The 15,185-nt window shown below is 51.6% G+C and overlaps 1 protein-coding gene across 5 annotated transcripts in view; it reads right to left on the reverse strand.

The window, feature by feature from the left end:
* LOC101284709 (carboxyl-terminal PDZ ligand of neuronal nitric oxide synthase protein) overlaps nt 1-15,185 on the reverse strand; it is a 308,869-nt gene that overhangs the window by 12,263 nt on the left and 281,421 nt on the right. For 3 of the 5 annotated variants that reach the window (XM_049709116.1, XM_049709118.1, XM_049709120.1), the window contains exons 9-11: nt 11,563-11,604; nt 8,123-8,288; nt 6,554-6,706 (exon numbers count right to left, since the gene is read on the reverse strand). In XM_049709116.1, coding sequence (XP_049565073.1) covers nt 6,554-6,706; nt 8,123-8,288; nt 11,563-11,604 — 361 coding nt within the window. Of the gene's footprint in view, nt 1-1,087; nt 6,707-8,122; nt 8,289-11,562; nt 11,605-15,185 lie in introns of those variants that run through there. The other 2 variants (XM_004282024.4, XM_049709124.1) reach the window with 2 other exon arrangements.

Here is a 15,185-nt window from a genome sequence, read left to right on the forward strand (position 1 = left end):
CCATTCCATTCCCCTTCTGCTACCGGGTGCCTCGCAACACCAGGCCCATCTCCCTGCCTCTTTTTTTGTTTTGTTTTGTTTTTTGAAAGACAATACCCAAAGTTTGAGACTATCTTCTAAAATGGTGGTTTTCAAAGTGAGGTGCTCAGACCAGCAGTGTGAGCATCCCTGGGGAATTTGTTAGAAATGAAATTCTCAGACCTACAGAATCAGAAACTCTGGGCGGTGGGCCCCTCAATCTGTGTTCTAATTGACCTCTAGGTGATTCTGATGCAGCTCAAGTATGAGAACCACTGTTCTAAGACCCTGGCCTTCCTGTTGGTCCTGTGATGGGTCCTTGCCCTGCACCGTGGGAGAACTCACACTGAGGGAGAAGGGTTGAACGCCCTTTTCTGTCGGTTCCACCAGCAGAATCTCTGCACAGTTTGAAAGCTTCTTAGGTGTTAGATCTTCTGAGGGGTGGAACAGGGAGGACAACATGCCCCACGCATAAGGCAGAAAAGAGGCAAACAGGGCTGGGGCCCATTCCCACCACGTGTACCATGATCCTTCATTTGGAAGGGACATCTCTGGCTGAAGCAAAACAGATCACTTCTGGCCTGGGGGGTATCTTTACATGGCTCTGTTGAGTCATGTCTGAAAAGCCGGGTAAACATGTGAAAACACTGCTTCCTAGTACCAAGAAATGTCCCAGCAGACAGCCCTGACCCTTATTCCATTTCTGAGCAAACCTCATAGCCAACTCTGACCCAGAAAAACGGATGAGCATCAAGGGTGCAGCAAGGACATCGGTTTTGCCCATTATGTGGTTACAGAAAAAAGAGCTTATGTTTGATGGTCTTATTTTTAGGCCTTATTTACCTGTCATTTCATCTCCCTAATGACTCAGTGGGCCCTTTCACTGCAAGGGGGCATTTCCTTTCTGGGACCCTGGCACCAACCCTCCCCTTGTGTCTGCTTCCCCACTGCTTGGCCAATGGGTTAGGGTGGAGGATCTCCCCTTACCCTTCCAGGGGTCACATACTTAAGTCTTCCGAAGCCCCACTTTATAGTTTGGCCGAGCTGCTTCTGCTTATCACTGTTCTGCTAAAATATCATTGGTGGGGGCTTCCCTGGTGGCACAGTGGTTGAGAGTCCGCCTGCCGATGCAGGGGACGCGGGTTCGTGCCCCGGTCCAGGAAGATCCCACATGCCGTGGAGCGGCTGGGCCCGTGAGCCATGGCTGCTGAGCCTGTGCGTCCAGAGCCTGTGCTCCACAACGGGAGAGGCCACAACAGTGAGAGGCCCGCGTACCGCAAAAAAAAAAAAAATATATCATTGGTGGTTCTTTTGTGAGAGACAGGCTGGCTCACACCCCCATCACACACCAGTCCCTTGCTGTGAGAGCACTCCCAGTCCTGCACCCAGTTCCCCACTCTTTCCCTCACCCTCTACCCACTAAGTCAGAGTCCCAGAGTCTACTTGATTTGCAGGCTCCAGCTGGCCTGGGAGCCAGGACATGCAGGGTCCCACCCACTCACTGAGGGGCAGGGTGGTCTTCAGGCAGCCCTGACATTATTCCATTGCTTCCAGGGCCCGGTTCCCGGAGGGAGCAGATGAGTGACTCTGGCAAGTCTTTAGTCCTCACTCTGAGCTCCTGCTTTCCTAAATGGAAAGGGCACCGGAGCCCCCGGAGGCTTCTCCTTACAGACGCTACTATGCACGTGTGTCCCCTCGACAGGGCTCCTGAGGGAGTTACAAGGAGGGGGACACGGAATGGACTTGAGGAGACCGGTCGCAGTCTCAGCATGGTCTGTGGCAGGACCAGGCGTGGAATCACTCCTCATCTGGTCTCTCTCCCTCTGCCCAGCCCTCACTCCCTCCTCCAGGGCACCCACATCATGGGCACAGAGCACAGCTTAAAAAAAAAAAAAAAAAAAAAAAAGGAGAGAGAGAGAGAGAAATCCACCCAAAGGCCAGGGACTGAGCCCAAGGGCCACAGCACATGCTAATCATGGCCTGGCAGGTGCGAGAATTTAGCGTCTTCTCCCTAAGGACAGGGTACTTTCCACCTTTCACGTTTAACGTAGGGTCATTATGACCCCAGTAGCTTTCTCAGTACAGAGCTCTGAATAGTTTCCGCTCAGCAGAAAATGCACGCAGAGCACAACTGCACCGAGCAGAACAAACACGCCCCCCCCCCCCCAGTTAATGAGGGGGTAAACTGTATTGTGCCCTGGGCCACTGCCTGGCATTCTGTTGGGTGCTTCTAAAATACCATCGCATCTACTCTTCATTATAGCCTTATGTGGTGTGTTGCATTCCCATTTTACAGATAAGAAAATAAGGCTCAGTTCAGTTCACTCAGCCAGAAAAGGGCAGAGGATATGTGAGCCTGGTTGATCTGACCCTCCAACTTTCCTTCAGGCCTGGCCTACCGAAGTATCAGGTCTAACAAAACCTCTGCCTTCACAGTGGCTATGCGTTCCAGTCAGGGGAGCCTGGTTTTCACGATGTGGGTTTTGCGAGATCCTGCAGCTCCGTATTTCTCTAACATCCTCTCTGCCGGCATCCCTCCTCCCCTTTCATTTCTACTCCCTGCAGGAAAGCCCACACCTCAACGAGTCAGGCCTCCTCTGCTGAGCTGTGTGTCAGTGACACCATAACCCTTCTAGGCAGGTGTGGGAAGAAGTCTGTTTGCCTCCAGTATGGACATTCCTGGAATGGGCCCATCCAGAAACCTACCAACTACATATTTCAGACATTTAGTCGGGGAGTCAGTGAAATTTTATAATCTTGATGATCTTAGTTATATCTGAAAATATCTACGATGTACTTTTTCAAGCACTCAAAACTTGCTGCTGCCGCCAGTATAGTCCAGTGATGTCTGGAGTTTGAAAAGACCTGGGGTTTGGGAGAGTCCAAAAAAAAAAAACGGGTATAGCCTAGGCATTACTGACATTTTGGGCTGGATAATTCTTTGTGGCGAGGCTGTTCTGTTCACTGTAGAATATTTAGCAACATCCCTGGCTTCCAACCACTATGTGTCAATAGCCTCCTTCCGAGTTGTGACAACCAAAAACGTCTCCAGACGTCACCGAACATCCAGCTCTTGGGGGAGCGAACTCGCCCTTGGATAAGAACCGTTGGTACAGCCCGATCCTGCAAGGCTGGTCTGAATCAACTGCCCCTGAAGGCACCACCTTCCCCCGCTGCTTGAAGGAACACACGAGTTCTTTCTAAACACCACACACCCTCGGGAATGGTGCGTCACAGAGCTGATGCCACCGGGCTCGGGAAGTTGGGAGGCGGGTGGGGGAAAGAGCAGGTGGAATAGAAAAGGCAAGAAAAGACAATGGAAAAGCTTTTAGAAACAAGAAAGGTTTATTTAGCAAAAGCCACTAGACTAGTGACAACATCCAGGGAGTAAGTGCACTTAACATGAACAGAATCTTTTCCCAGAGAGTTGATCCAACAGAGTTAATGCCACACAGTTTTAGGAAGTAGAGGGCGCAGGGGGAGGGGGCAGAGTGGGAGGAAGCAGTCAGGCAGAGAGAAAATAAAAGGAATACAACCCCTAAATGAGAGTTGAGAGAAGTGAGGCTATGAAGAGGCTTTATAGACAGCATTGGTATAAGCAGGAATATGATTTTCAGTCCCAATATACAGTCCATCCTGTGCAGAGAAGTTCTTTCCTGGCTCCGCAACTGTGGGAGCCTCGTGTACCCAAGAGTCTGCTGGCACCCAGGAAAGGCTGGGGCAGGTACAGTAAGGGAGGCGCCCCTGGTGTCCACTTGTCCTCCATACGGGGCAGAGTAGAAGGATGAAAAAGAGGGGGGCAGGAGTTGAGTTAGCAGAGCAAGAAGCAAGGAGAGAGGACAGGGTGACATTGCTCGGAGATCAGGTCTGCAACATTCCCTTTCCTTCCCAGTGGCTGGTGACCCTTCAAGGCCCCTAGATCTGTCCTTTGTCTCCTTCACCTCCAACACACCTAGTGCGCGCTGGTGTGGGATGCCAACACACAAACCAGTGCTCCAGGGAGGGCCTGAACTGGGGAAAGAATGGGGCCGAGGTGGGTGGAAACCACTGCGGGGCACCCCGAGGGCAAGGGTCTTAAATGGGTCCCAAGTCAGCGGTACATAGAACTAGTCTCTCCAGTTCTTCAACCTCTCCACCATCTCCTTTCTTCCTTCCCTTGGCAAGGTTTTCAAGACCCTTTTAGAAACTATGCCCCCCACCCACTCTTCTCCCCATCCCAAAGAAGCCTTCTCCTACCACATTCCACACACCTAACCCACTGGCCTCTGGCTTTGTCCTCAGCCCCTGCTTGCAGGCAGTGGGCCTGGAGAAGCCAGACCTTCCACTCCCCTGAACACCCCAAATTCTAAGGAGCTAAGAGGTCCCACACTCAAGGAAGCCCGGGTAGGATTTTGTAAGCTAGCTAGAGAGGCTCAGGCAAACCGGACTCCTAACCTCTCTCCTTCGATTTCATGGTTCTTCCTTCCCTGTGTATCTGGACCTACGTCCAATGATTAATCAGAAAGTATAACAAAAACAGGACCACCTCTCTCCAACCAAATGCACATTAGGAAAAGAACACAATTCTACTGTTGATTCAAACACCCTGGAGATTCCCATTCTCTTCTCTCTGGTCACTTCTCACAAGCCTATGCATACGTATACACCTTCCCTCACACGTGTGTGTCAATGCCAGCACACGTGTACACACATGCACACACACACGCACCCGTCCCATTCCACTGACACCCTCGTGCACCAAGGAAGGCTAACACAAAGCTACATTTATTTCCTTAATTTGGACTTTCTGGTCTAGAAGAAATCCAACTGTAGCTATAAGAAAAGATCTGCACTTTCACTTCTATATTTTATAAAGCCAAGTTAGGCTTGAAGAACTCAACTTTGCAACCACATCCTTACCAACTGATCCCCAAATAATATTGCAGTCTGGGTCTGTGGTTTGCTGTCCAAGATAAAGTCTTATTTCCCCAACACTTGGCACTAGCATGTCTCAGCTCTCTCTTCAGGCACCTTTAAATCTGTTAACAGCCACTTAGGGCCTTATTGGAACCAAGGACAAGTAAGCTAGCCTTCCCTGCCCCAATCAGCTCACTGTACCAGGTGGTAATCTCTAGGCCTGGATGGTAAAAGAGAATTGCACCTGGCACTTTTTACAGGTGTGCTCGAGGCATGCATCCACAGGGAGACAGGTCAAGGGCAAAGTGACTATCGTTTCTGACTTAAGTGGCAGTGATTCTGAAGAGTGGACTTGAGTGGTCTCAGCTACCAGTCTCTGTTTTTTTTTTTTTTTTTTTTTTTGATCACTACTGCGCAGTGGAAGGGACAGGTTGAGAGGTAAGGCTGGGGGCTCTGGGTCTCTGAGGCTTTTATAGAGGCAGAGTGCTACAAAGGCTTCAGCTGGCACAGCCCCTGAGGCAGGACACAGGGGAGAGAGGGCAGCTTTCCAGCCTCCACGTGGATGAGCTGGACTTGCAGGCAGGCGGTGGGCAGGGCATCCACACTGAGGGATCAGACCTAAGTGATCTGGGGCAGGCAAGAGGTTGTCCTCCCCACGGGCTTTCACGGCAAGGGCCTGAATGACAGTCAACTCCCAGTCTCCCTCAGGAGCAACACCTGAAGCCCACCTACAGAAAGTGACTGGATCCAATTCATCTGAAAGCTTATCCCCGCAATGTGTCACATCCCAGTTCCACGTTCACACTGAAAGGACTATCCTGTCTTTCAGCCTAGAGCGTTCGACCTCTACAATCTTTGCAAGGGCCTAGAGAAGGAATTCCTCCCACGAAGGTCGGGGAGAGTTAGGCAACTGGTAGCATCCTGATATCCAAACACAAAGTACCTGAGAAGGTACCGATGGCTTCCCTTCATAGTCGGGACCACAGAAGTGGGGGGGGGGGGGCGAGGGGGCATCACACGACAGAGCAGGGGAGCCTGATGATACAGCGGGCAGGGAGCAGGTCCTTCAGCAGCCTGGTGGTCCTCAAGAGGGACCCTCTCCCAAAGCCATGGGCTCCGAGAGGTCCCTTGCCCAACCCCCACCCACCCAGTAGTCGCAAGCAGGAGGCAGGACCTGATTCACTTCTGGGAATCCAATGTCTTCCCCACTTGACCCTCCAAAGCAAAACCCTAATCCTTTTCTGAAACTGTAAACGCTTCGGGGCCCCCGGGTATCCTCAGCAGTGCGCATTCGCCGGCAGCCCCTACCCGGGCAGCAGCCAGACTTGGCCCCTCCACACCTCGGCCACGGCCTCCGCCTGCTAGCACCACAGCACCTACACGGCGATCTCATCGTCCAGGCTGTCGCCCAGCTCCTGCCTCTGCAGGACGTTCCGCAGGCGGGGCAGCTCCTCCTGGGACCACGAGTCGCGTTCCTCGCTCTCGTCCGTGTTGGATTCGTACTCCGAGGCGATGCCTGACTCTCGGAACTTGATGAGCTCCAGGCTGCCCAGCAGCGGCTCACCCTGAGCAGGGGGCGGGGTGTCCTCGGGCGGGAGAAAGCGGAAGCACTCCAGCTTCACCAAGCAGTCGCGCCTACCTAAGGGGCTGCCCACTGGGTGGGTGAAGTCGGCCAAGCCCGCGCCCAGGGGCGGCGAGTGCAGGTCCTCTGGCTTCGGGGTCGTGGGGTCACAGAGCACGGGAAGAGCTCCAGAGCGGAAGGTGATCTCCAGCAAGCTATCCTGGGAGCCCACTGGAGTGGGGGGAGAAGAGGGGGAGGGGGCGACATTAGCAAGGTGCTTGGTCTGGAAGCCACCGTTGGCCCACCCAGGTCCCTGGCCAGTTGAGCGAACCCTCACAGGGGCTCTTCAGCTCTTCCTTCCACCCCACACAGCACAGACACGCCAGGCTGAAGGGGACGAGCTCAGGGGAGGTGGTAAGGGCAGGGCAACGATAAGCCCATGATCAGCTGGTGAGGCCCGTGGACGCCTTGAAAGGGGTGTGTGGTAGGAAGAAGGTACAAACTGAAGAGCTACCTTAAAAGCATGTAGTAACACTTGGTGCAACCTTGTAAATTGGCATTAATTAGAATACAACAGGGCCTTGATAAACAAAAATAAAAATCCAGAGGGGCTTTCAGAGCGGTGAAGTACAGTGGTTCCCAATCCGTAACTTTGGGCCACTTTAGAAACACAGAGTTATCAGCCCTGCCCCAGATCTACCAATGCAGAACCTCTGTGGGTTGGATCTGGGAATATCCATCTTTTAAAAAGCTCACGGGATCGTTTGGGAGAACTACTGGTATAACAGGGAAAGCATTAGACCTGGGTCTGAATCTGGGCTCCACACTTTGCTAGGCCTGAAACTGTGGGCTGGTTACTTAACCTCTCTGAGTCCGTTTCCTCATCTGTAAAATGGGCACAGCACCACCTACCACTATAGGGATTAAATGAGATTATGTATACGATCAACAGATATTGGTCCACAGCCAGCGCACACTTAGAGCAGCAGACAACCCAGGGACAAGCTCAGGAGGAAGGCGTGGAGACACGCTGTCTTCTAGTACTTCTCAGTGCAGCCTGGGGGTGGCTGGGAGTAGAGGCAGGCTGGGAGCCAGGCAACCTCTGCCACTCATCAGCAGAGCTAGCTGGCCACAGTTTACTCCTCTGCCTTATCCATTAAATAGACGGACTGCTGCCAGCCTTTTCTACGCTGCCGAGTTGTCAAATAGTGCGGGGAGAGTAAACTACTAAACAGTTCGATGTCTCCTGCAGAGCTCACAGAGACCACGATTCACCATAGGTGCTCAGCGTGTTTCAATGGGAAAAGCCCTCTGAGAAAGAAACGGGCAGCCCTAGCTTACGTGTAAAGAGCCCGGGCCCCCATCGAGGAGAGGCTGGGTGAACATGTGGTCGTGACTCCCGGGGCCTTTCAAGGTCAAGTCTGGGCACTGGGCTAGAAGGCAGCCAAGCCCCTCTCTGGCCCTGCCCTTTTGTAAATCCATGAAATGTACGAATGGGACAAACAGAGCTGCCTTTGTTTTCTGCTGGGATACCAGGTCAGGTCAGGGGTCCAATAGAGCACCACCAAAAAGCTTTAGGGAAGAGAACATGTGGTGGAACACAGGAGCTTCCCCACGGAGGTGAGGCTGGGCAGGGCCCTGGCTTACTGGCGTTCTGTCCCGACAGCTTCAGCTCCAGCTCCTGCACCTGCTTCACCAGCAGAGAGATGTGCTGAAGCATGTCCTTGTTCTGCAGCAGGAGCTGGTGCACGCGAGCCTGGGCCTCCAGCCGCGCCGCAGCCTCAGCAGCCAGCTGGTCCTTCAGCAAGTGAACCTGCAGGGGAGGAGGAGGCAGAGGAGACAGCGAGAAGACAGGACAGAGAGAAGGGAGGCACGTGAATGCAAACGCGAGTCACTGGTGGATGGCCAGGACCAGAGATACCTTCCAGGTTCAATTCAAGACAAAGGAGCCCTGCCCCGGGCAAAATGGGCACCTGGGCTTGCAATTCAGAGGAGAAGCCAAAAGAAGCTGCTCACTGGCTCTCTCTCTGTCCTGAGTGAGGGCCACGATGTGTCACTCATGTACGACTCAGAGCCCCACACCACGAGCAAAAGGTAGGAAAGAGTTGGGCCCCAGACCCTGCCCCCTGCTCCATCCCTGTCGGAACTCCTTTGACAGCTAACGTAGTACTGCTGTGTTGAGGCAGGTATGTTTTTCTTATCTTGTCTTTTAAAAAACGAAACCAAAAACTGATATACTGACCCACTAGCTAAGAACAGTGTCACAGTAAACCCCCTGCAATCTTCCCTCTTCCCTTCCTCGCATCCAAATACCGTGAGAAACAGGAAGCCCTACACATGCCCTTTCTAAGTCAGTGAAATGGCTGTGTTTCCACATCTGTGGGTGGGTGTCAGCTTCCTTCCCTGACCTTCCATTCCCTTTTTATTTCTCAGGGCACCTGGGAGCATGCTTCATACCTGGCAAATGTCAAACATTTGCTGACTGACTCATAACAGGGCCCTCATCCAGCAACCCCGGCAGGGCTGAGGTAAACAGCTTTACAGAGACGCCCTCTATGAGAAGAGGGGGACCCTCATCAACTCTTGCCTTCTCATGGTAGAGCACCTGGCAATGGCACACCCCGAATGCTCAGGGCCCAGTAGGGTCTGCTCTTCGTGTGCAATCTGGGTGTGGGGATACAATTCAGTGGGAGGAGAGGTGGGGTGATTCTGTCAGGACCCTGGTTTGAAGAAACTGAGTCACGAGACGATGACAATATTTACACATACGTGATTTTTCTGCTAAGAAGTGGATAAAGGGGTCTCTAGGAGGGTTTCTGAAGGTCCCTGAACAAGCACAGCTGATGAATTTGGTGGCCTGGACCAAGGCATGTGGGAAAGAGCATTTTCTTGAACCGAAAACATGGTGCGGATAAAGACACAGAGTCAGGGTGAGCAGGGTGGGAGAGCTGCAACCAGGAGCGGAGGAGAGAGAAGGAAGGAACTGGAAAAGCCAATTCTCTGGCTCAGACAACAAATGCTCTGGATTTCTGAAGAGTAATCCGCTCCAAAGAGATTCACGTTCTATCAGGGAGTAAAAGACCATGTCCGCCCCACCGTCTGGCCAAGCCTGACCCAGGGTCCTGCCAGCCCTCCCAGCAGCCAGCACTCGGAGACCATACTCTTGCATGCAGCGGCTGCTTCTCCCGCTGCCCGGATTTAAGGACCTGATCCTGCAGTTGGCTCTGCCTCTAAGTGGGGCCACTAATGAGATTAGTTGCCACTTTCCATTAGTGGCTCCCAAGATGAGGCCGATCTTTCCCTCGGGGGTGGGGGGGAGGATGCCTGAGGAATCTAAAGTAAATCTGTTGTCCACCGGGTGCTGCTAAGGACAGAACTGATACTTTGGTCCAGAAATCAGCCTCATCTGTTGCCTCAGATAATCTAAAGAGAGATCTAGAGAAGGGTGAGAACAGAGAAGAGAGTGGCAATAATATTTCAATCTGGATATCAGATGGTGGATGGCTATTAAGCCTCTATCTTCCCTGGAAACTGAAGCATGGAGGTAGTTCACCCGAGAGTGCCCCAGATCCTGTTGCTTCTGAGAAACAGGACAGTTGCTGTGGGAAACCCACCCCCAGAAGGGCCCCCAGAGGAAAGGCCAACCTTAACCTTCTACCTGCAAGTAATGTAACTTATTCCAACTAAGAGTATCATTGAAAGGAATGTACCGAGCAGACAGAATTGCTAATTATCCGTTTTCTATTTTCTTTGGAACAAAAACAGAAACATTAGGCATAAATGTGGAACAAAACTTTCAATGCATGTAAACAGAAAACGTGGAGAATCCTGCCTACCACTAACTGGCATCTCTGGAGGGTTCCCTGCACACACATGCTACAGACTCAGGTGCCTGAACCCCACATCTGAACATCCCAACGGAAGCTGGAACACTTGAGTCTGTTGGTTACTCCCTATGCAACTGCAGGTAATTCACTTCTACTTGGACCTCCCTTTCTCCATCTTTCAACTGAGAGGGTTGGCTAGAGGCTCGGACAGTCTGTGATTTCACATCCAGGCGTATGGAGTGGCCAGTACCAGGGGCCATTCACTAAAGGCTCACTGAAGAACATCTCTAGATTTCCACTGGGAAGTCAGAGAATTAGGACTGGGAACAAAAGAGGAATTCCCTCCTGCAGAAGCCAGGGGAAAAACAAATTGGAAGTTTCTTTTGCAGGTAACCATTCTAGTGGTGGAGGTACCATCAGTACATAAAAGACGACCCTTGCATCAAAAGCTTTCATCCCAAATCCACTGGCACTCAGCACCATGAAAAATGCAGTGTTTGAGTCCTCCTCGTGCCAGATTAAATAAGAATTTTAGTTTTGCAAACGTAGTTATAACATTTCGGGCATTTTCAAACCCTGGGAATGAGAACGCACACGCTGCTGCCGCCGCCTAAACCCGGCGCTGACGAGCCCTTCTGCTCCTGCAGCCATCAAAAGTGGCAGCAGGCATACGGCTCCGACCTGTCGCTGCAGCAGTCTGCACATCACAGGAGAACCCAGACCAGGCCAAGCTGGGACAAAACAGCCAAGACTTCCTTTAAATGTGAGGCAATTTAATAGTCCCTGTGTTTTGCATATGTGGGCCTGGCCCCGAAGCACCAAAATGAGGCAGCATTATTTTCAGCCTTGGCTCGGGCAGTCAGCTACAGCTGTGTGCTCACTTTCTCCATGGCGCAACAGGAGCAGATAACACCGCCTCTTCCCTACCAGGCGGGACTTATTTGTACTCAGCACACTCTTAAAGCATCGGACACCTTTTGCAAAGGTAGGCCATATCAATTTCTGGAAAGGTAGGAGTTAGCTTGGCCTTTCCAGAGCTGTGTGGTCTTTGGCAAGGACTTATTCTGGTCATGATCTAAGTCCGCGGGAGGGCCACGCCTGGAGGGCGGTGTCCAGTTCTGCATTCCTGCCACAGCACTACAAGCGTAAGTTCGACCCTGTGCCCTCCAGCTGGGGTGCCACTTCCCAAAACTCAGATACCCACCCTCAACCCACCCAGCAACACCAGACCACTGCCCACTGGCTCTCCAGCCTACTTGCCTGGACTCCAGCTCCTCCGCGAGAAGTGCGGGCAGGCCCAGGCTGAAGTTAGGGAGCGGCAGGCACATGGAAATGGCAGTGAGGAGAACCAGAGCGATTTGCCCACACACACACCGGACACACAAGCGGAGGCAGGCAGCGCTGTCTCAGCATGCACAAGGCAGGGGACCTGGGCAGTGCACCCAGGGCGCTGGGGACTGGGGGAAGCCACGAGGCCAGATGCTAAAACTAGGGCCTCGGCGGGGTGTGGAGGGGTTTTAGCGCTGTTCCTCTAACTACGGCATACACAGTTGCGAAGCACAGGTAACCAACCACTTGTCTCAGAACAAGTGCAAGTGGCACAGGTAGAGGAGAAATCTTTACATAGCAACACTGAGCTGCGGTATAACATTTTCCCCACGAGCTAGGCCAGGAATTGGCAAACTGTGAAGGAGCCTGGCCTACTTAACTGTTGCCAGTCAGCCACAGCGCCTGGATCAATTCTGGAGCTGTGTGGGCCCAGCCCGTGGCCATGCGGGCGCCAGCTACATCCCAGCTTTGGTTCAAGGCTTGGCTATACTCTCGTTCGCACCCTTGAACTTCTGGTCCATCTAAAAGCAGGAAGCTAGTGCAGCCAGGCAAGCCTCATGCTGGGTTCGGGAAAGTGGTCCAAAGGGCTTGGGGTTCACTATTTACACACTGATATCTAATCTAGAAATGCTTAAGAGGCAGCTGAGCGACACCTTCGCCTGGGTACCTTTAAGGCCAGGACAGGCCCTTTCTAGGTCAGCTCTGAACCAATTTAGGGAGAGGCTGGGAGAGATCTTGAGGTCTCAGGCCAAATCAGAATGCTGTGAAGGAGATCTAAGCCTAGCCCCATTGATAACAGTAGAACCAGACTGGCCTGTGAGAATAAATGGGGGAGAGGGGCATAAATCATGCAACAAGGGACCCCAAGAGTGCACCTGTTTGCAAGAAACTATCTTTATCCTTAGCTCTTCTCGGGAGCCACACAGGAGGACTTGGATGCCCCCAGAGCAAAGGAAAATATGTTCCCATTGAAGGGCTGAGATCACAGTATTACCCATTGGAATTCTGAGGACTGCTGGTAGTTTAACGAAGAAAGAAACCTTGCAGTTTGACGGCAGTAGAGTCTGACAGAACAAGTAAAAGTTGACCTCATACTGGACACTGTGCAGAGAAACCATGTATGCCAGATTTGATATGTTTTAAATGCATGAAAGATGTCAAGAAGACCTATCTATTAGTCCACCTATGTATCTTATATCGTTTATACCCAAAGATATGGATACTAATAAAAAGCCCTTGGATCAAATGCTACAAAGAGAGTGGGAGAGGAACACGCAGAGAAGCCTGTCGCTGAAGGCTGGTTTAGGACTGAATTGGTCCGGAGGACAGGGGAGCTGAAAGCCAGTTGAGAGGTTACAATAATACGGCTGCTTCATTCCCGGGCAGCAAAGGAAGGGGCAAACTGAAGAGACTGCTTGTGAGGAGGGGAGAGAAGGGCAGAGGAGTCTGCTCCAGAAGCTCTCTGAAGACCTCAAGGTGCTGTCTGACCTGAAGATTTTAGAAGTCTACGACCCTACCCCAAGGCATTTCATCCATGTGGGATACTGATGCACTCTGGTGGCCTTTCAGTCATGTCACTGCCTGAACTGAGACTCAACCAGGACACCACCAACTATAATCAACAGACTCCAAGTGCAGGAGAGGCTGAGGGTGTCCAGCCTGTGGAAGTGGCTGGAACTGAGAGAGGCTCATCAAGTGAACTGCAACTGGAACCATGCTCTTCCCCTCTCCTAGCTTCACTGTCTTCAAGGACAGAGGCAATTAAAATAGGGCCAGGGCAGTGACGCCTGCTTGAGACAGATGCTTGATTCTGGGCCAGAGAACCGCTCTTAGGCTTTCATCCTGACTGTGGGAGACTTACAGGTCTTGTGGCTTCGCTGAGTACGTTAACTGCCTCAACACTCTTCTTGTGCAGACTGTACATGTGCAAATAGTTTCTCTTTAGTATTAAGCAGTGAGTTCACATTCAAATGCCTCTCCGGTAATATTCACCATGAATACGCATCAAGCCCGTTCTTAGATAAATAATAATTACTTGGCAATGGATATGCTGAAGGAGAAAAGTATCATGGCTGGAGGATGGATTTATATTTAACGGGAAACTTTGGAAACGACGTGAGTTGCTGAACGGCCCCGTGCTGCAGCACGCCGGCTTTCTGCTCCTGTCAGCCGTCACACCTGGGAGGAGGGGATTCTCGGGACAGCCACTCCGTTAGTAACTAGAGGAGATGAACTGTGTTATCTGACAAAAGGCGATGATTTTTCCCCCAAATATAAGAAGCCATTAATGACATTCCTCCTCATTGTTGCTGTTTTGGGAACACCTGCGAATCCTCCTAGAATTAGCACACATCCTTTTGGGTTCATGGTCTGGATTTTTAAAAAGGTTCAAATCCCTTGGAAGCAGCGCCCTACTGATTTTACTCTCTTGAAATCTGGCTGCAAAAGGCACCCATGAGGCTGGGCCTCAGGCCCAGGTCAGGGTGAGACTGTTACAAAGAAGGTCTTCTCAAGACCCAAGTCATTGCATCGTTCTGGGTAGGCTGCTGGCTGCTTCCTCAAGGGGTGTGTGTTGGAAAGGACGGCTCCACCTGGGTGATTCACTCCACCCAAGGGTCACGAGATGAGTAAGGAGAAGAAACGATGAGGATCGATAAGAGCTCCCTAGAGAAGTCTTCGTGTTCTCATTCAAGAACGCAGAAGGCCAGCCTGGTTGACCAGATGTAGAATGTCGATGCATAGAGCTGCCTTTCCCAATCTCTCACCAACTCTCCAAAGCCTGAAGACCCCACCTTCCTCCTCACTGTCTGCATCTACCCACCCAGGTCCTCACCCTGTCTGACTCCTACCACAGAATTCAGCCTGTAAACGGTACAAACGATTGTGTCTTCACTATTCCCCGATGGCCCATAGAGAAGATGAAGCTCGGACTCACAAGTTCCAAGGAAGATGTGGACTCTACCATGCCCTGCACAGAAAGCAAGCGAGAGGCATCCCTGCTAAAAGCAGCAGGGAAATCAGCTCACCCCTCCTTTCTAAGGCAGCAGCAGCGCAACACGTCTTCAGGGCTCACACAGCACTTGGCTCCTGAAATCTAAGCCAAGTCTTCTCATTATGGCTCAAATACTACGCCTACGTTCCTGTCAGTTAAATCCCAATATAATGAACTCCAGGCCAGTATGGTATCAAATTCTGCTTGGAGAAATCTTTAAAAAAAAAAAAAAAACCTTCCTGGAATGCGTAGATGACTAACAGAGGCATGGAAATCCCTATGGACAAGGTTTCCAGGGTGGTGGCTTCTGCAAGGGTGTTTGGGACAAATTCACACTTTAAACTCTTTTAAGAGTGGTATCACAAAGTCACATCTGTCCTGACTCCAGAGGCGTCCATTCCCACCCCAAACACCAGCAAATGAAGGTAGGAAAGGAAGGGTGAAATTATGTGCATCTTGTTCCTTAGTCGGTTCAAATCATTATCCAACAACATCCAGCCAAGCCAGCCAAGCCCAACTCAGAGCGGGGGTACACGGGAAGCCAAAACACTTCTTCCCATTT

The sequence above is a fragment of the Orcinus orca genome, chromosome 1 (assembly GCF_937001465.1).
Source record: "Orcinus orca chromosome 1, mOrcOrc1.1, whole genome shotgun sequence".
In the NCBI taxonomy this organism is placed as follows: Eukaryota; Metazoa; Chordata; class Mammalia; order Artiodactyla; family Delphinidae; genus Orcinus; species Orcinus orca.